Here is a 21,969-nt window from a genome sequence, read left to right as displayed (position 1 = left end):
ATTAGCATCGTTGAAAACCAAATACCCATCAAAACCCGCATCCGCCCCCCTCCTCCATCCTCGATCGACATATCAAGCCCTCCTCTGCCTCCTCCTTCTTCTACCTCCTCCTCCCTCCTCTCCGGCGCCGACCAGTGTTGCAAGAAACCGGTTCTTCCTCTCCCTCCGCCCGCACCCATCCCGCCTCCTCTCTCTCTCTCTCTCTCTCTCTCGCCCTCTCTCGTTTCTTCTTCGCCCCGATTCTTCTCCCTCCCCCCTCCCGCCGCCTTGATTCTTCTTCATCCTCTCCCTCCGAACCCCGCATCGCCTGCCATAAAAAATGACCGACGCCGAGCCCTCCTCCCCTTCCTCCGCCGCCTCCGCCGACTCTTCATGCGCCGCCGTCTGCTCCACCTCCGCCACCGCGGCCGAGGCAAGCCCGCCGCCGTCGTCGGTGTGCTCCGGCTGTGGTGGCCCCACCGCCTCCATCTCCTCTGCCGCCGGCCGCCACTTCCTTGGCTTCGTCGCCGCCCTCTCCCACTCTGTCCACGGCCGCAAGATCTCCGACCCCGTTCCCCCCCTCCACCAAACCGTCACCTCCCTCCTCTCCCTCCTCCAAGCCCTAACCTCTTGGATCGATGAGATTCCCCCACTCCCCCACTCCGCCCGCTACAGCAACCCCGCCTACCGCTCCTGGCTCGCCCGCCTCTCCGCCGAGGCCCCCGCCCTCCTTCTCCCCCTTATTACCTCCAAGGAGCTCCTCCCCGCCGCTGACAAGCTTCTCCCCTACCTCCTCGACTTCTTCAGCAATGCCTCCCGCATCGACTACGGCACCGGCCATGAGACCAACTTCGCCGCCTTCCTCTACTGCCTCGTCCGCCTCGGCCTCATCAGGGAGGAGGACTACCCGACCCTCGTCACCCGGGTCTTCGTCGCCTACCTCGAACTCATGCGCAGGCTCCAGATCACCTACTGTCTCGAGCCCGCTGGGTCTCACGGTGTCTGGGGCCTCGACGACTACCACTTTCTCCCCTTTATCTTTGGCTCAGCTCAGCTTATTGATCACAAGTATATGAAGCCCAAGTCGATTCACAACCAGGACATTCTTGATAACTTCTCCCACGAGTATATGTACTTGGCCTGTGTGGCTTTTGTCAAGAAGGTGAAGAAGGGGGTGTTTGCTGAGCACTCCCCGATGCTTGATGATATCAGTGCGGTCCCGACATGGAGCAAGGTGAACAGTGGAATGCTGAAGATGTATAAGGCTGAGGTGCTTGAGAAGGTGCCCATCATGCAGCATTTTGTCTTTGGTTCGCTCATCAAATGGTACCATTTCCATCTTTCCGTTGGCATTTGATTAGGTGGAAACTTTATCTTCTTTCACATGTGAAATTGCTTCTACGCGCATGATAAAATTAGTTATTCTTTGCGATTATGATATAATGTAGATTTGGGCTCATTAATATTCATTATGGCATTTATTTTGATTGTTTTTGTGTTCCTTCCATTTCCATCTTTCCCTTGGCATTTTGATTAAGTGGAAACTTTATGTTCTTTCACATGTGAAATTGCTTCTACCCGCATGATAAAATTGGTTATTCTTTGTGATTATGATATAACTTAGATTTGGGAATTGATCTCTTGAGTTGTTCAAACTATTTGAGAGGTATACCATAGTTGTACTTTTTATTGGTAATTCATGAGCTTGTGCTTGTCAAATAATGTAGTTGGTCATGATTGCAATTACTTTTGGGGTTTATCCATGAACCAAAGACAGCCTTAGTATTTAATTGATGTAATTGATCTCTTGGGTTGTTAAACCTTTTTGAGAGCTATATCATGGCTGTGCTCTTGATCGGTAATTCATGAACTTGTCCTTGTCAAATGATGTAGTGGTCATGATTGTTGTTTCTGGTGCATAGTGTTTAAATTACTATGGCATGGTGGCAGCTATTTTGAGACTTCCAGCTATATAGAGGTGACATATTGTATATATGCTTCATTCTAATAAGGCCTCTAAGACTATTGGTCCACACATCATGCTGATTTTCCCCCTTAATTCCGTGATTCTTAGACATGAATTTCTAAATGCAGGCAAGCAAAAAGATAGCCGATGCAAAGCTTGCAAAAGATTTCCAAGCAGTTCTGAAAGAGTTTCAGAAAGCTCAAAGGCTTGCAGCTGAGAGGGAAACTGCTTATGCCCCTTTTGTTCCTCAAGCAGTTCTTCCTTCAAGGTACTGATTTACTCACTTAGCTCTTATTAGGTCTCAAGAAGTCGTGAATAATGATTGTCAATCATGTGTGTTTGTCTTTTTCCCTTTTTTTTGGTTGTGCGAAGCTATTTAACATAAATTTGATGTATTCTCATGAATTTTCACTGGTAAATAGTAGTTTTCATAGTAATTGGTGTATTTTTAATGCTGAATTTCTGCATATTACAGTATCAATACATGATACATTGCGATCTTTGTGCCCTGCTGATCATCTGATTGCTGTAGTGTTGCCCAGATAGACAACCCAAGAGGGGGGGTGAATTGGGTTTTAAAATAATTTTACAATTAAAACTTTTGTAGATGACTAATTAATACTTTTGCAAGGTGATTAATTAGTTGCTATGTGCTTTGAGTGAAATGAGAATGAGAGAAAGAGAGACAAGCAATCACAAACACGATGTTTATAGTGGTTCGGAGCTAACCCTTGCTCCTACGTCCACTCCCCAAGCCTCACTTGGGAATTCACTATAACCCCTTGGATTACAGCCGGTTGTTTTCCAAGCTCACAACCAAACTTGTTGTTTTACGAGCTCACAACGAACTCGGTTGGTTTTCCCAGGCTCACCGACTAGAACCAACCCCGATTGTTTTTCCGGGATCACAATCGAACCCTTACACGTTGGTTTTACACTCGGCTCACCAACCAACCTCTACACCCTTGATTCAATCCCCCGATTGAACCAAGCAAAGACAAGATGTAAATAAAAGGGACAAACAGAAAACAAAGCTTCTCAAAAGCAGATAAATAATAATATAAACTGAAGAGAGGTTAGAAGCCCTCAAACACGTTTGAGTTGGAGTTGAGTAGGGCTTCTTGAGCTTCGGGTCTCCTCTTGAATGTCTGGTCGACTTGAATGCAGGAGGAGGCTTCTTTAAATGCTGGGAAGAGGAAGTTGGATGGAGTTAATGCCGCTCTTCCCTCTTTTCGTTGAAAACCAACTTGCAGAGAATGAAAGCTTGATCTCTTTGAATGGAATGATAGTTCTCTATCTTGCTACAGTCCTCTATGGCTATTTAAGCCATCTCCCATTGAAACTAGCCGTTAGACACCTTTTTCTGCCCGTTCTGCACACTCTACACAACCTGACAATATGTCCGTTGGGGGGTCGGAGTCGACTCGCGCGATCAGGAGTCGACTCGGCTGCAGCGGGAGTCGACTCATGCTTTTCTGGAGTCGACTCGGCAACTATTCCGGATTTGAATTAAAGTGGCCTCTTCGACTTGGAGTCGACTCGTCTTGACCCGGAGTCGACTCGCCAACTTCTGGAGCTGACTTGGCATTTTCGGAGTCGGCTCATCTCATGAAATTCACGGAGCCAATTTTCAACTTGGCCCACTCGAGTCGACTCGATAATCCTGGGAGTCGACTCGGCGCTCAGAGCCCGAACTCCCGATCTTCTGTCTTTTGGCTCGTCAGTCTTGGAGTCGACTCGAACTTCTCTGGAGTCGACTCGGCTCTCAGTTTCCGAAACTTGGCCTTCTGTCTTTTTGGTGGAGCGCTGCCTTGGAGTCGACTCGTGTATTGCGGGAGTCGACTCGAATCTCAGAGTCCGAAAACTTCTCTCTGACTTTTTCTTTGTGTACCACTGAGAGTCGACTCTCGCTTTCTTTGGAGTCGACCTGCCAACCATCGGAGTCGACTCGCGTTCCACAGGAGTCGACTCGAATCTCAGGGTCGAAATAACGCTCTCTGACTTTTCTGTCTGTAGCTTCTTGGAGTCGACTCATATTACTCCGGAGTCGACTCGGTAAGCATCGGAGTCGACTCGCGCACTTCAGGAGTTGACTCGCTGACAGGTTTTAAGTTGATGCTTTCTGTTCGTCTGTCTGTTCTCAGTCGGAGTCGACTCGTACTGGTCTGGAGTCGACTCGAGCCCGTGCCAGTGATTCTGATACGCTTGGAGTCGACTCGTAATATCCTGGAGTCGACTCGAGTCTCAGACTTTGGTTCAAACTGACTTCATACCTTATCCAAAATATCTTGAACCAAGTCTAGAAACACTTAGACACGATTTTCACTGAAACACTTAATTGAATTCATTAGTAAACATAAGATATACTCAAATGCTTTGAGCTCATCAAAATCAAATAGGGGTTTTAATCAATCACTCCACAATCTCCCCCTTTTTGATGATGACAAAACTTTGAGTATATGTAAAGTGAATTGCTCAATAAACAAGGAAATAAAATCCATAAATGAATTCAAATGTCTGGTAATTTAATATATCCAAGCTTGAAAGGTGTGAAGCAATAAATTTTGGAATTAAAGCTCCCCCTTTCATTTGGAATTATATAAGCCTTCATATCATGCAATCCATTGTTTGGCTTATATATATTTAATGATTTAGCTTTCTTAAAAACATTCAGATTCTCCCCCTCAACATATGCATTCTACTTATGATTTGATTCTCTGAATTTTCTTTTAATGTATTGAATTTTTTGATTTTAAATTTTTGGTTTTTAGAGGAAAAATCTGTCAATTTGTTCTTGAGTTGGATTCAGCTAATCTCCGAATATCCCTTGAATAGATTCTGGAGATTACTCCATTAGGAGCCCCAACAGAGAGATAATGAGCCTCGAGGTACCAAATCTACTAAGAACAAATTATGTTTTAATTTTCATTTTGATTCCTTTTATGTTGATTCCATTTACATATCTATTAAATATTTCTCCCCCTTTTTGTCATCGTATCAAAAAGGAGGTAATCAGAGCACACAATCAATCATAGATCAAATGGCACAGAATTGCAGAAAATATGGCTACTCATTGTATTGATTTGTATGTAAATACATTTGAGAATACAATAAGTAAAGCAAAACAATACATGTCAACACAAAAACAGCTAAGGTCTCCTCGAGGATGTAACTCCTCCTCTCGAGGATGTATCTCCTCCTCTCGAGGATGTGTCTCCTCCTCTCGAGGATGTGGCTCCTCGAGGCATGCGCTCAGCGAGTGCTTGGACCGCATTGGTGACGTGCTCTAGCTGTCGGATGATGGCCGAGGTGGCCCTGCTATGCATCGTGTCGAGCTCGGTCACCGACTTCTGAAGTGCATCCAGCTTGTCGATGAGCACATTCGACAAGCGCTCGGCCCCCTGAGTAGTGGTGCTCATGTCCTTCCGGATGTCATCGCGCATCTTTCGAGTGATGCCCGTGACCTCACTCATACTGGAGAACTGAGCCTGGACCAAACTCCGGACATTGTAGATCTCTTCCCGTACATGGGCCGTCATGTCAGTCACGGCTGTCAAGGAAGGGACCAACTCAGAAGATGTGGGTGCAGGAGTGGGAGCAGGCACTGAACCTCGGAGCTCCCGAAGCAGATCATCTCGCAGGTCTCGGACAATCTCCTGCCGCAACTCCAGGAGCTGCTCAGGAGCGATCCGGACCTCCATGGGTGGTGGAGCTGAGGAGGAGGGTCCGGCTGAGGTGGTAGGAGCAGAAGTGGAGGGAAAGTCAGGATAGTCAGAATCTGGCTCAGGACTAGGGGAATGTCTGGTGGTATGTGTGGAGGTGGAAGACTTCCTAACCCAGGTCTCCTCTACCTTCCGAAACCCCATCCTGTGTAGGGTCCCCGGACGCATGCGATCTGTCCATCGCAATGCGCGAAAGGGTTCCCCCTCAGGAATAGGGAGCTCGGCCTCCCTAAAGATAAGGGTGAACAACATGCCATAGGGGAGGGTGAGCCTAGGTCTATCTAGTGGCTCACATAGATACCTATAAATGAGTTTGGGAAAGTTGATTGGGGTGTCCTGAAGAATATAGAACATAAGGGCGAGGTCCCTCTCAGAAACAAAATCGAAGCGGCCAGTCTTCGGGAAGATGGACCTAGACAAGATGCTCAGGAGGATCCGCACCTCAACAGGAAGTGAGCTAGCGGACACCTCATCTAAGGGGGACTGAGGTGGGTATCCTAGAATGGCCGTAAGGGCCTCAGTCCTATCCTCGGGATGTGTGGGAGCCACCCCTACTTGTGGAAGGTGGAGGATGTGGGCAATGATATCCTCCGAAATGAACAAAGGGACACCGGCTACCGTGCCCTCTATACCCCCATCTCCCCGATGGACGGTACCGTAAAACTCTCTAACTAATCCAGGGTATGTGGGGAGATCTAACGTAAGGAAATATTCTAAGCCCTGGACACGCAATATCTCACCTATGGTGAAGCCCTCCCGGGAGAGATAGTCGAAATCGACGTATCTCCCGGTGGAGACCGCCTTTCCGGCGCACGGCCTCGCGGGAACCGCCCTCGGCGGGGAACGAGCCGGAGGTTGTGGCCTCACGGGGTCGTTCCGAGCCTTGGAACGCCGCTCGGCACCGGTCGCGGAATGGGGCCTCTTCCGGCTTGAGACAACAGATTTGCGAGGCATGGTTGACCTAGAATGGGATGAAAACCTAATGGGCGATGAAAAATTGACGGGAAAAGGACCTAGGGGCGGCCGGAGACGATCTACGAGTCGACTCTAGGGTTTTGAACAGTGGCGGCGGTGAAAAGAAATGTTTTCTAAGCGATGAAGTTAGGGTTAAAAAGTCGGATCCCGACTGCGAGTCGACTCCACTGAGTCGCGAGTCGACTCGACCTCGAGTCGACTCCAAAATATGTGCGAGTCGACTCTTCTTATGCGCCTATTGACCTCGAGTCGACTCCCGACTGTATGCGAGTCGACTCCCCCTCTGCTGCCATCGTTCTCGAGTCGACTCCCGTGAATGCGCGAGTCGACTCCCCCTTATGAGCCGACTCTGAAACATGCTCGAGTCGTCTCGAACTCTGGCACGCACCTAAAAATCATGCTATGTTCGTGCCGAATGAGGGAAAATCACTAAGTTATGATCTGATTTGATGATCATTGTAAAGAAACTCTAAATTAACCATAATCTAATCATCAAAATCAATGAACCAGTGGAAAACACCACTAGGATGGATCAATCACTCCTAATCCCCTCCTAAGCACACTAAATCTCTCTTCACTTAAGAATTTTGTAAAAATGTCAGCTAATTGATCATCAGTACAAACAAATTGAAGTGTCACATCACCATTCAGTACATGATCTCTTATGAAGTGATGTCTTATCTCAATATGTTTAGTTCTTGAATGCTGAATTGGATTTTTAGTTAGATTAATGGCACTTGTATTATCACAATTAATGGGAATTTTGTCTTGTTTAATGCCATAATCTTCTAATTGTTGTTTGATCCACAAGATTTGAGCACAACAACTCCCGGCTGCAACATATTCAGCTTCAGCAGTAGATAAAGCAACCGAGTTTTGTTTCTTGCTAAACCATGAGATTAGGTTTTCTTCTAGAAATTGACAAGACCCGCTGGTACTTTTTCTATCAAGTTTACATCCAGCAAAGTCTGAATCTGTGTATCCTATTAATTTTAGGCTAGATTCTTTAGAATACCATAAACCTATATTCTTGGTTCCTATTAGGTATTTAAAGATTCTTTTGACTGCAATTAGATGAGATTCTTTAGGATTAGACTGATATCTTGCACACATGCAAACACTAAACATGATATCAGGTCTACTTGCAGTTAAATACAACAAAGATCCTATCATACCTCTATATAGCTTCTGATCTACAGATTTACCTGATTCATCTTGGTCTAATTTGCATGATGAGCTCATGGGGGTGCTGATTGATTTGTTTCCCTCCATATCAAACTTCTTGAGCATCTCCTTGATGTATTTGGCTTGACTGATGAAGATGCCTTCTTCAGATTGTTTGATTTGAAGTCCAAGGAAGTAATTCAGCTCTCCCATCATGCTCATTTCAAATTCACTCTGCATCAAATCAGCAAATTCTTCGCAGAGGCGATTGTTAGTAGCACCGAAAATAATATCATCAACATAAATCTGTACTAATAACATATCTTTGTTTTGCCTTTTCAGAAACAGTGTTGTATCTACATTACCCCTAGAGAACTCATGTTCTAATAGGAATTTGCTAAGTCTCTCATACCATGCTCTAGGTGCTTGTTTCAAACCATAAAGTGCTTTGTTCAATTTATAAACATGATTAGGATATTGATGATTTTCAAAACCAGGAGGTTGTTCTACATATACCTCCTCATTAATATACCCATTTAAAAATACACTTTTTACATCCATTTGAAATAATTTAAAGTCCTTAGAGCATGCAAAAGCTAGTAAAAGTCTAATTGCTTCAAGTCTAGCTACCGGAGCAAAGGTTTCATCAAAATCTATACCTTCTTCTTGATTATAACCCTTTGCTACTAGTCTAGCCTTATTCCTTATTACAATACCATTTTCATCAAGTTTATTTTTATAAATCCATTTGGTACCTATAATTGAATATTCAGTAGGTCTTTCAACTAGATTCCATACTTTGTTTCTAGTAAATTGGTTTAATTCTTCTTGCATTGCATTTATCCAATTTACATCTTTTTCAGCTTCTTCTATGTGTTTGGGCTCAAAATGTGAAACGAAAGCTAGATGATTGTTTAAGTTCCTAAGGGATGCTCTAGTCCTAATAGGTTGAGACGGATCATCTAGAATTAATTCCTTAGGATGCCCGTGAGCATACCTCCAAGCTTTAGTTAGCCCATGATCTACTATAGTCTCTTGGCTTGATGATGCATCTTCAATTAATCTTTGATTGTTATCTTGTAATGTCATCTCATCAATCTTTTCTTCAAGAATTTCCGTATCATCATCAAAATTAACTCTCTTACTAGAGGAGATATCACTCGAGTCATCAAAAACAACATGTATAGATTCTTCTATGACTAGGGTTCTTTTATTAAAGACTCTATAGGCTTTACTAGTTGTAGAGTACCCTAAGAATATGCCCTCATCAGATTTAGAGTCAAATTTTCCTAGATTATCTTTTCCATTATTATGAACAAAACACCTACATCCAAAGATATGAAAATAGTTTACCTTTGGTTTTCTGTTTTTCCAAAGTTCATAAGGTGTTTTCTTTATAATGGGTCTTAATAGAACTCTATTTAATATATGACAAGAAGTATTAATGGCTTCTCCCCAAAAGTACTTAGGGAGGTTACTTTCACATAACATAGTTCTAGCCATTTCCTCTAGAGTTCTATTTTTCCTCTCCATAACTCCATTTTGTTGTGGTGTCCTAGGTGCAGAAAAATTATGAGTTATCCCCTTTTTACTACAAAACTCATCGAATAACTGATTTTCAAATTCGGTTCCATGGTCACTTCTAATGGCTATGACTAAAGAATCTCTAGCATTTGTTACTTCCTTATGAAACTTTTTAAAGACTGAAAAAGCTTGATCTTTATGTGCTAAGAACATAACCCAAGTGAATCTAGAGTAATCATCTACGATAACTAGACCATATTTATTTTCTCCTAGACTTGTGGTTCTAGTTGGTCCGAAGAGGTCCATGTGTAGTAGTTCTAGAGGTCTAGAGGTAGAGACACAATTTATAGATTTAAAGGAGTTCCTTGATTGTTTGCCAAATTGACATGCTTCACATATTTTATTCTTTTCAAATTTTAATTTTGGCAAACCTATCACAGAATCTCTTTTAACTAGTTTAGATATTGTGTCCATGCTTGCATGACCTAACTTACGATGCCATAACCAACTAGCATCATTATCCTTGGTTTCATTAACCACTAAACATGGGTTGTGTTTGGCAAGATCCTCAAGGTCTACAACATACACATTTCCACGTCTTATTCCTTTAAAAACTAAACTATTGTCATTTGGGTTTGTTATGATGCATAGTGATGGTTTAAATATGACATTATAGCCTCTATCACATAATTGACTAATGCTTAATAAATTATGCTTAAGACCATCAACATATCGAACATTATCTATAAAAGTAGAAGGAGTAATTTGTACTTTACCTATACCAATGATGTGACCTTGGTTGTTGTCTCCAAAAGTCACAGCACCTCCCTTCTTAGCTTCAAGGGTGAAGAATTGATCCTTGTCACCCGTCATGTGTCTCGAGCAGCCACTATCCAAGTACCAGCAATTTTTGTTGACCTTGGCTGCAAGACACTCCTACACAAGCAAATCATGTAATCTTAGGTACCCAAGTTTTCTTGGGTCCTTCATGGTTAGTCATGTTGGTTCCTTTTGGAACCCATACCCTTTTAACTTTTCTTTTTGTTTTTCCTTTTCTATAATTGCACACATTTGCTTTATGTCCTACAGTTCCACAACAAAAACAGGTTATTTTCTTAGTTTTACTTTCTCCTGCTTTAACAAAGAAGTTACTAAGAAGTTTTTGCTTATTTTTAGGTTTATACCCTAAACCCGCTCTATTGAATACCGCTCGTTGACTGTTAAGTATCATATTCAATTTTTCAGAACTATATGTAAATTTTTCAACCAAAGGTTTGTATTTTTCAAGTTCTTTAGTTAGAGTTTGTTTTTCTGTTTTCAGAATGTTTAAGTCTTTTATGAGATTCTCGTTTAAGATTGGTTTATTGTTTTTAAGTTCTGAAATTTCCTTAATTAGTTTTTCATTATCTTTGCTCAAGGTATTAGTCTTTTGAGTTAAGAGTTGGTTGCTTGTCTTAAGTTCTAGATTTTCTTTGGTGATATAGTCCTTATCCTTAACTAATTTATCGCATTTATGTAGGTAAGATTGATTAGCTAGTTTTAGCTCTTTATTCTTAACGTTTATAGCCTTATATTCAATCATTAGTTCATTAAATGCATCATACAGTTCATCAAAAGTAAAATCAAGATGTGTTTCGGATGTTACCTCATTTTCATTGGCCATGAAGCAGAAATTGGCCTTTTCTTCTTGTTCTTCATCCGATGATGACGATGATGCGTCGGAGTCCGATAAGGTGGTGACAAGAGCTTTCTTCTTCTTGTACTTGCTGCTCTTTTTTAGTAAGGGACACTCAGCTCTGATGTGTCCCGGCTTTTTGCACTCATAGCAACCAATCCCCTCATTTTTCCTTTCCTTACCTTTATCCTTGCGATAGGAATTTGAGGGGCCTCTCCTTTGATGATAGGACTTCTTGTGGTTGATGAATTTTCCGAATTTGCGCACAAGAAGAGCCTCATCATCATCTCCCTCATGATCCTCTTCTTCACTGCTGCTACTGCAAGATAAGTCCTTGTTAGATGATGTAGATGTAAGAGCTATTACCTTTTTCTTATGGGTGGACTCTTCTTCGCTGTGCTGCTTCATTGTTAGCTCGTGAGTCATTAGGGATCCAAGGAGCTCTTCAAGTGGAAGTTTGTTCAAGTCCTTAGCTTCTTGGATTGCCGTCACCTTGGCTTCCCATGACCTTGGTAGACAGCGAAGAATTTTTCTGACAAGATCACTGTTAGTATAGTTTTTGCCAAGGCTTTTTAGGCCATTGACAATGTCAGTAAACCTAGTGAACATGCTAGTGATTGTCTCATTAGAATCCATCTTAAATAGTTCATACTTATGAACTAATATATTTATTTTGGATTCTTTGACTTGATTCGTGCCCTCATGGGTCACTTCAAGTCTGTCCCAAATCTCTTTTGCAGAATTGCAAGTAGAGACTCTATTGAATTCATTCCTATCTAATGCACAGTAAAGCACATTCATTGCTTTAGAATTGAGTTGTGCCTTTCTCATGTCATGTTCATCCCAATCCTTTTCTAGTTTGGGTACAGTGACCCCCTCTACATAGATGGATGGGATGTATGGTCTATTTGATACAATGGTCCACATCTCATAGTCTTGGGCTTGGATGAATATTCTCATCCTAGCCTTCCAATATGAGTAATCGGATCCATTAAAGAATGGGGGTCTTTGGGTGGACTGACCCTCAATGTGGGAAGATCCAAATGGGGTTGTCATTTCGATCTTTTACTCTTAGGGTAGAAGAGTTTAGGCTCTGATACCACTTGTTGCCCAGATAGACAACCCAAGAGGGGGGGTGAATTGGGTTTTAAAATAATTTTACAATTAAAACTTTTGTAGATGACTAATTAATACTTTTGCAAGGTGATTAATTAGTTGCTATGTGCTTTGAGTGAAATGAGAATGAGAGAAAGAGAGACAAGCAATCACAAACACGATGTTTATAGTGGTTCGGAGCTAACCCTTGCTCCTACGTCCACTCCCCAAGCCTCACTTGGAAATTCACTATAACCCCTTGGATTACAGCCGGTTGTTTTCCAAGCTCACAACCAAACTTGTTGTTTTACGAGCTCACAACGAACTCGGTCGGTTTTTCCAGGCTCACCGACTAGAACCAACCCCGATTGTTTTTTCGGGATCACAATCGAACCCTTACACGTTGGTTTTACACTCGGCTCACCAACCAACCTCTACACCCTTGATTCAATCCCCCGATTGAACCAAGCAAAGACAAGATGTAAATAAAAGGGACAAACAGAAAACAAAGCTTCTCAAAAGCAGATAAATAACAATATAAACTGAAGAGAGGTTAGAAGCCCTCAAACACATTTGAGTTGGAGTTGAGTAGGGCTTCTTGAGCTTCGGGTCTCCTCTTGAATGTCTGGTCGACTTGAATGCAGGAGGAGGCTTCTTTAAATGCTGGAAAGAGGAAGTTGGATGGAGTTAATGCCGCTCTTCCCTCTTTTCGTTGAAAACCGACTTGCAGAGAATGAAAGCTTGATCTCTTTGAATGGAATGGTAGTTCTCTACTTTGCTACAGTCCTCTGTGGCTATTTAAGCCATCCCCCACGGAAACTAGCCGTTAGACACCTTTTTCTGCCCGTTCTGCACACTCTGCACAACCTGACAATATGTCCGTTGGGGGGTCGGAGTCGACTTGCGCGATCAGGAGTCGACTCGGCTGTAGCGGGAGTCGACTCATGCTTTTCTGGAGTCGACTCGGCAACTGTTCCGGATTTGAATTAAAGTGGCCTCTTCGACTGGGAGTCGACTCGTCTTGACCCGGAGTCGACTCGCCAACTTCTGGAGCTGACTTGGCATTTTCGGAGTTGGCTCATCTCATGAAATCCACGGAGCCAATTTTCAACTTGGCCCACTCGAGTCGACTCGATAATCCTGGGAGTCGACTCGGCGCTCAGAGCCCGAACTCCCGATCTTCTGTCTTTTGGCTCGTCCAGTCTTGGAGTCGACTCGAACTTCTCTGGAGTCGACTCGACTCTCAGTTTCCGAAACTTGGCCTTCTGTCTTTTTGGTGGAGCGCTGCCTTGGAGTCGACTCGTGTATTGCGGGAGTCGACTCGAATCTCAGAGTCCGAAAACTCCTCTCTGACTTTTTCTTTGTGTACCACTGAGAGTCGACTCTCGCTTTCTTTGGAGTCGACCTGCCAACCATCGGAGTCGACTCGCGTTCCACAGGAGTCGACTCGAATCTCAGGGTCGAAATAACGCTCTCTGACTTTTCTGTCTGTAGCTTCTTGGAGTCGACTCATATTACTCCGGAGTCGACTCGGTAAGCATCGGAGTCGACTCGCGCACTTCAGGAGTCGACTCGCTGACAGGTTTTAAGTTGATGCTTTCTGTTCGTCTGTCTGTTCGCAGTCGGAGTCGACTCGTACTGGTCTGGAGTCGACTCGAGCCCGTGCCAGTGATTCTGATACGCTTGGAGTCGACTCGTAATATCCTGGAGTCGACTCGAGTCTCAGACTTTGGTTCAAACTGACTTCATACCTTATCCAAAATATCTTGAACCAAGTCTAGAAACACTTAGACACGATTTTCACTGAAACACTTAATTGAATTCATTAGTAAACATAAGATATACTCAAATGCTTTGAGCTCATCAAAATCAAATAGGGGTTTTAATCAATCACTCCACATGTAGCCTGGTTATTTTTGTGCAGCTATACTGCTAGAGAGAGAGATGTTAGTGCTGATAAAACATCTGAACAGCGTGCTCTGCTTGTGGAATCTAGAAGGTGAGAGGTCTTTCTATTTTAATCCTTTGATGCATAATGATTATATAGTTGAGTCCGTTTGTGAAATTGCCATGCTTGGCACAAAAGACTGTAGTACTGATATTTAAACACTTCTAGATGCTGTGCCAGGTATTACCTTTTTGACAAGATTCTCTTTAAGTTAATTGTTCATATCAATCATTATATAATTCATTTTACTACATTTAGCTTCTAATTAGATGAAGAGTTAGGTCTCTCAACTTTGAGTGGTAGGACCTAATGATTATAAAAGTTAAATCCTCAGCTCAAATTAATAGTTTCTTTTTTTCTTTTTTTTTAGAACCATCTCTGATTCAAATAGTCAAGAAAAAAAAGCCAGATATGCCCAACATATACAAACATACACACACACACACACACACACACACACACACACACACACACACACACACACACACATATATATGTATGTATATATCCAAATTTTTGTTAAGAAATGTCCTAAAAGTATATAGAACATAGTCATTGTTTCCCTTTTTTCTAGGAGCCTAATTAATTCCAAATATGGTTAACAAAAGTAGATGTTGTCGTCTCCTTCTATGATCCAACAATCAACTTCATTGTGGAGGATGATGTCCAAAATGCGGTATACATTTCCCTTCTAGATGCCATGCTTTCCCTTTTGTGAATTTTTTATTATCTTTTTATTTGTTGTTTCATATAGTAGTTGATTCCCATTATGTTATCCATTAATCAACTTGTTTTCTGTTTGGTACTTTTCTATTGGTGATCTTGCAAGAATCAAGTCTCCTAGAATTTATGCTTCTAAACACTGATACAATAATTTCTTTTGCTAAGGATACTGGTTGTACTGAGATGACTGCTTTCCTATTGATGCTAATTATTTGCCTCTTTTATACATATAGAGGAGATGATATATTGCTCACTGAACGTTCTTGGTCCCAGGTTGTTAATGATTTACTGAACCCAGCAGGACAGAATCTAAGAATCAGGGAGCATCTTCAGGTGCTAGATTTCCCTGTTCTTTAAAAGTTACTGCTGTTCCATTTCTCTTTCATTGCTATTGCCAACTTACATTCTATTTTTTAAGTTCTTTTGAAATTGGAAGCTTAATTTATCTGGTCGTTATTTGCACTAAATTGAAACTGTGTTATTGTTATATTTATGCAAGTATTAACCTTGTGAGTTTGAATTCATTCGGTTTTTTCCACACAAAATAAAATTTAAATATAGAAGTAAAATCTTTTTTCTCTACAGTAAGGACTTGTATTTCAAGACAGAAAGCAAGTTTGATGAAAGAAGATAGATGCCCTCACCCCCCACCCCAAAGAATAAAGAAAGAAAAACATGCAAAAAATAGAATTAACGAACAGATTCTGTCCCAATCAGGCCAATCATTGTCTTGCCTTTAGGATCTACCAATTCATAATATGATATTGTAATGCAGGAGTTCAAGAGGTTGTTTAGGGAAGATGCTATGGATTATGCTACGTGCACAGCTAATGTCAAGAGGAAACGACCTACTCCAAGAAGTTTGAGAGGTGGAAAAGCTCCATGGGATAAAGGTGAAGATGATGAGGATGGAGAAGATGATGATGATGACTGTATGGGAGGGCCACGAAAGCTCGACTTTAGAAACCAAAAAGAGCAATGGCAGCAGGGTTACCAGACAACAACAGTTGTAATTATAACTTGTGCAACATTACTATACATTATATGATTATAGTGAGAGGGAAGATTGGTGTGGGAATTGTTCAATAGTAGTGACAAAGTAGTTTGATTATATGACAATTTAAATATTTCGAATGATTTGAATGTTTGTGTCAATGTAAATGTAATATAGGTTTATATTGTTATAATGTGTTTTTATAATTTACATTCGTATTTTTATTTTTTTAAAAAAATAGCAATCCCGATGCTTTAAAGCGTTGGTAAATAAAAGTTGTGGCACGCCTATGCCGATGCTACAAAAGCGTCGCAAAAATACATTTACCGACACTTTAAAGCGTCGGCAAAAACAAGGCTTTCCCGACGCTAATGAAAGCGTCGGAAAAAATGACATTTACCGACGCTTTAAAGCGTCGGCAAAAAACAAGGCTTTCCACAACTGGGCGGGCTTTCTAAACGCTTTAAAGCGTCGGCGAATGTAATTTTTGCCGACGCTTTCATTAGCGTCGGGAAAGCCTTGTTGTTGCTGATGCTTTCTCTTAGCGTCGGCAAAAACTTTTGCCACTCCGGTATCGCCAAAGCGGAAACTTTAGCCGACGCTTATAAGCGTCGGTAAAGATTACAAAAAGCGCCGGGAAAGATGAGTTTTCTTGTAGTGTGGTCTCTCCAGTATGGCGACATCAATATGGACTTAAATGATTTGGTCAAGGAGTTCTCTTTGGATGAATTCTAGAATGCTGTCTTCTCTTCAAGAATACTCAATTTTATGCCCAAAACTTAAGTTCTCAACAAATTGGAAAAATATCGATATTACCTCTCGAAGAGTAACAATAATCTCATCCAAACCACCACAATGTGATGAATCCAAGAATATAATAAGATCCCTAATAATAAAAAATACAACTCTTTATAGCATCCAATACAATTCTTAGACAGAAACTGAATTTGTTAAATCTTCATGTGAAAAACCACACTTAAGAAAGATAAGAGAAAAATCTGTTTCTTCTTCTTTTCTTCTCCGTTCAGCATGCAAAGCTTCTAGCGTCCTTTCTTCTTCGCTGCACATCACTCTCTCTACTCCTCTCTCTGTTAAGTGCCGCCACCACCCCCTCTTAAGATTTCAGCTTTTTGTTTTAAAGCAAAGGGATGAAGCCCTAGTGGGCTATCTGCCACGCCCACCCCCAAATGGGCTCGACCCACTTACAAATTTTCCTTTTCCTTTGTGTACTCACTTTTGAAGGCGTACCATTAATTTTGCAAGCCACTTTTCTTGAACCGCAGTTGTGAATTTTTGCTCCCATAGATGCTTCAAACTCCTTTGATCAGTCTGTACTATGAATTTGCGTCCAAGCTAGTAGGGCCTCCATTTTCTCATTGCAAACACTAAAGCCAACATTTTTTTCGTAAGTAGATAAAAGTAAATCTTTACCTAGTAAGACTTGACTGAAAAAAGCAATTGGACGTTGTTCTTGCATGAGAACCCCACCAACCGGTCCCGCATGCATCACTTTCACAATGAAAGGCTTTTAAAAATTTGGCAAAACTAAGACAGGTGCTTGTTTCATGGCCATCTTAAGTTGCTCGAAGGAGTCTTCGGCTCTAGAGTTCTATTCAAAAAATCCCTTCTTCAACATTTGTGTTAGTGGCTCTGCAATCTTGCTACAATTTTTAATGTTTTTTTTGTAGTAACCGGTTAAGCCCAAGAATCCACGCAAGCTTTTCACTGTGGCTGGCTTTGGCCTCTCTAATATTGAAGCAATCTTGTCAGGATCAACGACGATACCATCACTAGATATTGCATGTCCCAAATATTTCACCTTTTTCTTTTCAAATGCATATTTGGTTGTTTTTCAGTAAAAATCAATTGAGTTGGTTGTGAGCCCGATCAAAGCAATCGTAATGTAATCTTGGAGATATTATAATGAAATTCTCAAAAAGGATGTCTTAAAGAGTGGACGTAGGTGTAGGGTTGGCATCGAACTACTATAAACCTTAGTATGTTTGTAGTGACTGATTAGTGTGCTTTATTCTCTTACATTTTTACTTGCTTATCTTTTATATTTTTAATCATATGTTGCACACATTAAATTCTCATTCTGCTGCACTTATTGCTTAAAATTTTGAAAAGCCCAAATCATCCCTCTCTTGGGCTGCATAGCTAGGCAACAAGTTGTGACTGCTGAATAAAATCACTTGCTCCATTTTCCTCAAAAGAAACTCTTTCCCCCGACCATCTACAAAAAAATATGTCATCCTAACACTATTAATTCAAATACCGCCAAGTGGAGTTTCGGCCCACATGTCGAAGGGTTGGCGAGCTATTCGACCTCTATAGGTCTAAACGGGCCATGCAGAGTTTTGGCCCTCATATCGAAGGTTTGGCGAGCTACTCGGCCTCTCCAAATCGAAATGGCCCAAGCAGAGTTCCGACCCTCGTGTTGAAGGCTTGGTGAGCTACCCAATCTCTTCAGGTCGAAACAGCCCAAGTGGAGTTCCAGCCCTTGTGCCGAAGGCTTGGCAAGCTACCTGACTTCTCGAGGTCAATGGCCCAAGCGGAATTTTGGCCCTCGTGCCGAAGGCTTGGCGAGCCACCCGACCTCTCTAGGTCGAATGGCCCAAGCAGAGTTTTAGCCTTCGTGTCGAAGGCTTGGCGAGCTAACTGATCTCTTTAGGTCCAAACAGCCCAAGCGGAGTCCCAGCCCTCATACCAAAGGCTTGGCGAGCTAGCCAATCTCTTTAGATCCAAACAACCCAACTGGAGTCGTTGTTCCCTACAGAGGTTCCTATAAAACTGCTAGGACCGAGGCACCAACCTTACTGGTAGCTCACCCCAACCGAGCTAACGACCTCACTAGAGAAGAAGCATGTGGAAGCTGCCAGCAGCCACTAAGGCTTGGGGTACATATTTCGATGTCGAGCATGGGGCTTCACCCTCAGCAAAAAGGGGAGATCCGCACAACGGTGGATGTAGCCACTATGCACGTAGGCACCATGAGCATGAAAGAAAAAAAAAGCAACGAAATGGGCAGGCTAAGGATGAAAATCTTTGTTCATTGCTCCAATTATAGAGGAGCCAACAAATCAATTGAGTATATTCTTAAACAAGAAGAGAAATAGGACAACACGAACGGAAATGAGGATGACTTGGTAGTAGCTAAACCTCCATCGACTTCAATATCTTGAAGGAGACAAGCAGCCATTTTCCACCATACCCTCCCTACAGGGCGACATGAGGATCCTCAACCAAGCTTCCTCAATGAGGATTCGGCCTCTTCATGTACAATAACAGTGGAAGGTTCATATCCAGCAATGGGAACAACCTTGTTCTAGTTTTCCATGGCGTACAAAGGCGTGACTCATGATTTCACCGCCGATCTCACGATCTTGAGACCCACATCTTCATCCTGGTTCACTCCCACTCTCAGCCCTACCTTCATCTTCATCTGCCTGATGTTCATCTGACAATTGAAATCTTGCATGAATTGCTCTACAGCATTTCAAGAGCTTAGCGAAGATAGATGGCCAAGTGTTTGCTACAGTGAAGAGTCGCTAGGGGGTTTTAGTTCTATTTGTAGGAAGAATACACGGTGGAAATCAAAGCACCAAAGTTTGAATCAGAGGGCACATTCCCATCTCCTAGCCGATTTACATTCAACTCTGTGAATATTCCCTTAAAGCTTATTGCTAAGGTGGCAGCATCTCAGGTGGTCACCTGATAGTAGTTTAAATCTCATAGGGGGAAAATGGTTCGAATTTCTGGTGCTGGTCAGCATGATGAAATGTGCGGCTTTTGAAGGAAATAGATGGACCCTAGCCATATAATGACTAGGGAGCAGGCCTCATTGTGCCTACTACAGTGTCCTTGTCAACAACCAACTAGGTAACTAGTCAACATAATGATAAAGATACTGAGCAATCCCTCAAGTAAAAAGTTATCAATTCGACCAGACAATTGAGCAGGTTGAGACAAAAGGTACTTTCTTTCATTCAAAGGGAAAAACAATGGGTTACAAAGATAGCAATGGTAAAAAGAAAAGGTACTAGTCCTCTCTTCTTTGCTCTACTTCCTCTTCTCCCACTTCTTCTTCCTCCTCGGCCTTACTCCCCAATGACTGAAGGAAGGCATCTTTGTCCAAGCACTCCCCCAAGAAGGTGACCGAGTTGAGGTCGAGCTTAGGGTCCACTTTGTGGATCCTTTCTCAATAGACGGTGAATTCCTTCTTGAAGGAGTCTCTAGTGGCTTCCAGCATCTTGTTGCATAATACCTCAAAGGCCTTGTAATCCGCAATGGCACGCTGGGCCCTCTCCTCTGCTCGGGAGACCTCCTCCCTTGCCTAGACGGTTTCCTTCGCAGCGAGGTTGGCCCTCTCCTTAGACTAGGTGGCCTTGCCTTCCCCCCAAGTAAACCTCTCCTCGGCTTGAGAGGTATGGAGCTCGGCCACAGCAACCGCATTCCCTATTTATAAAAGATCTAACCAAATCTTTCTGATGCGACACTTCACCAACTCTGACCATGTGTCGACCAGATGTTCGGCCTTGAGCGACTTATCGAATCGTCGTTGACTCCAAACAGCCATTTAACATGCATACATTTCTCATGATTACAACGCTTCGGAAAAGACAAATATAGTCACACCCCTCATAAATACAGGATGCGGAAAAACACGCCTATGCCAGATGTTTGTCAGTGTTAAGTGATAGAAGAGTAGATTTGAGAGGGCTGATACTAAGAGGAGCCATATGGAGAACTTGGTGATGAGACAGATGTTCTAGCAAAAGGCTAAAAAGATTGTGAAGACTATCAAACCGTTATACGGAGTGCTTCGGGCTATAGACAGCAAGAGATAACCCCAGATAAGCTTTCTATATCATATGATGGAGAGGGTGAAGAATCAGAACATAAAGGCAGATCCAAAGTATGCCTAAAAATACATCAACATCGTTGAGCAACGGTGGGATTACCAGATGTGTAGGAACTTGCATGTAGCTGATAAGCAAGAATATAAAAAATTTGACCATTCCTATGCATGTATAATTTCACTAAAAGAATTATGAACTTTATTTGCAGCTTACTACATGAACTCGAGAAATTCAATACACCGTACTTGGGATCGATATGGATTAGGAACTTTTAGCCGCCCTACGTAAAATGATCTATAAGATGGAGCTTGATTCAGAAATTGCGGCCCTATGTCTACAAAAGATAAGTTAAGTGGTGTGCGTAAGTTAACTTGTATCTTCTATCATTAACATTTTATAACACGTATTTTTTTTTACAGATGAAAAAATTTGGAGAGGGCAATGATAACTTTGGACTTTTGGTTGCTATCATAAGTAAGAAATCTATGAATTTAAGTTTATTGGATATCAACGATAACTATTACTTAACATTAAATAGTTACCAAAATGATCCTATCTTATATATAATCTGATGGGGAGCCGAAAGGGATCGTCCAGCCCATAACAAAACGGCTACTCAATTTTGGCCCAACAGATACCAACACCGACCAGACGTGTCCTCGGTCCGACCCAGAATTAGCCTGACCTCGAACTTCACCGAAAACTCCTCCAACCTCGAATGTTCACCGACGCGCCCCGGCCAAGCTCGGGACGCCCTCCTTGTTCGACGACACGCCCCGACCAAGTTTGGGGCGCCCTCCTTGCTCGCCGACGCGCCCCGGCGAAGCTCGGGGTGCTCTCCTTGTTCAACGACATGCCCCGGCCAAGCTTGGGGCGCCCTCTCTAATTACACGCCCCGACCCCTAAGCTCGGGGCACTTCGCCGAGCGCACCTCGGCACCTGTCAAGCTGACCTTGCCAAACGCAAGATGCGACCTCTCAACGAGCTTGATCTTGACGATCACCGCACCCATGTGCACGCCCACACCCTCCTATGTGGCCGTACATCGCAACACCACTATGCCATGCTTTGCTACCTGGACCACAACGGTCCAAGGACAGTGCCATGCTACTTCGGCCATATCCTGCTACAATTGTCAGCGCCTTACCGTTTTCAAGAATGGACTCCACTGCGTGCCACAAACAAGCTCTGGCTACGCGCCACTCCTCCTCATGATGGGAACGGGCCATACCTCCGCTACTCAAGTACCCCTATCGGGACTATAAAAACCACCAACAGGTAATATTGAGGGGACTTTTGGTTGGAGCTACTAAGCTCCACTCTAACTTGATCGTCGCAGGGC

General features: G+C 42.7%; 1 protein-coding gene across 1 annotated transcript; it reads left to right on the top strand.

The window, feature by feature from the left end:
- Positions 1 to 319: 319 nt before the first annotated feature.
- LOC120105274 (uncharacterized) lies at positions 320 to 15,819 on the top strand. Its single transcript, XM_089925510.1, has 5 exons — positions 320 to 1,324; positions 2,074 to 2,213; positions 14,025 to 14,099; positions 15,005 to 15,104; positions 15,547 to 15,819. The coding sequence occupies exons 1-5, from the start codon at positions 320 to 322 to the stop codon at positions 15,817 to 15,819; spliced, it is 1,593 nt and encodes a 530-aa protein (XP_089781636.1).
- Positions 15,820 to 21,969: the final 6,150 nt, after the last annotated feature.

This window comes from Phoenix dactylifera, chromosome 9 (genome assembly GCF_051530095.1).
Source record: "Phoenix dactylifera cultivar Ajwa chromosome 9, Ajwa_hap1_PhDact_Kaust_v1.1, whole genome shotgun sequence".
NCBI lineage: Eukaryota > Viridiplantae > Streptophyta > Magnoliopsida > Arecales > Arecaceae > Phoenix > Phoenix dactylifera.
This window is presented reverse-complemented; position numbering and strand designations above follow the sequence as displayed.

What these genes read in the sequence shown, in the direction of transcription:
- LOC120105274 (XM_089925510.1), top strand. Translation starts at nt 320, where the DNA reads ATGACCGACGCCGAGCCCTCCTCCCCTTCCTCCGCCGCCTCCGCCGAC. An exon ending in GGTACCATTTCCATCTTTCC is followed by an intron (nt 1,325 to 2,073) that starts GTTGGCATTTGA and finishes TTCTAAATGCAG; the next exon opens with GCAAGCAAAAAGATAGCCGA. An exon ending in CTGCTTGTGGAATCTAGAAG is followed by an intron (nt 14,100 to 15,004) that starts GTGAGAGGTCTT and finishes TTATACATATAG; the next exon opens with AGGAGATGATATATTGCTCA.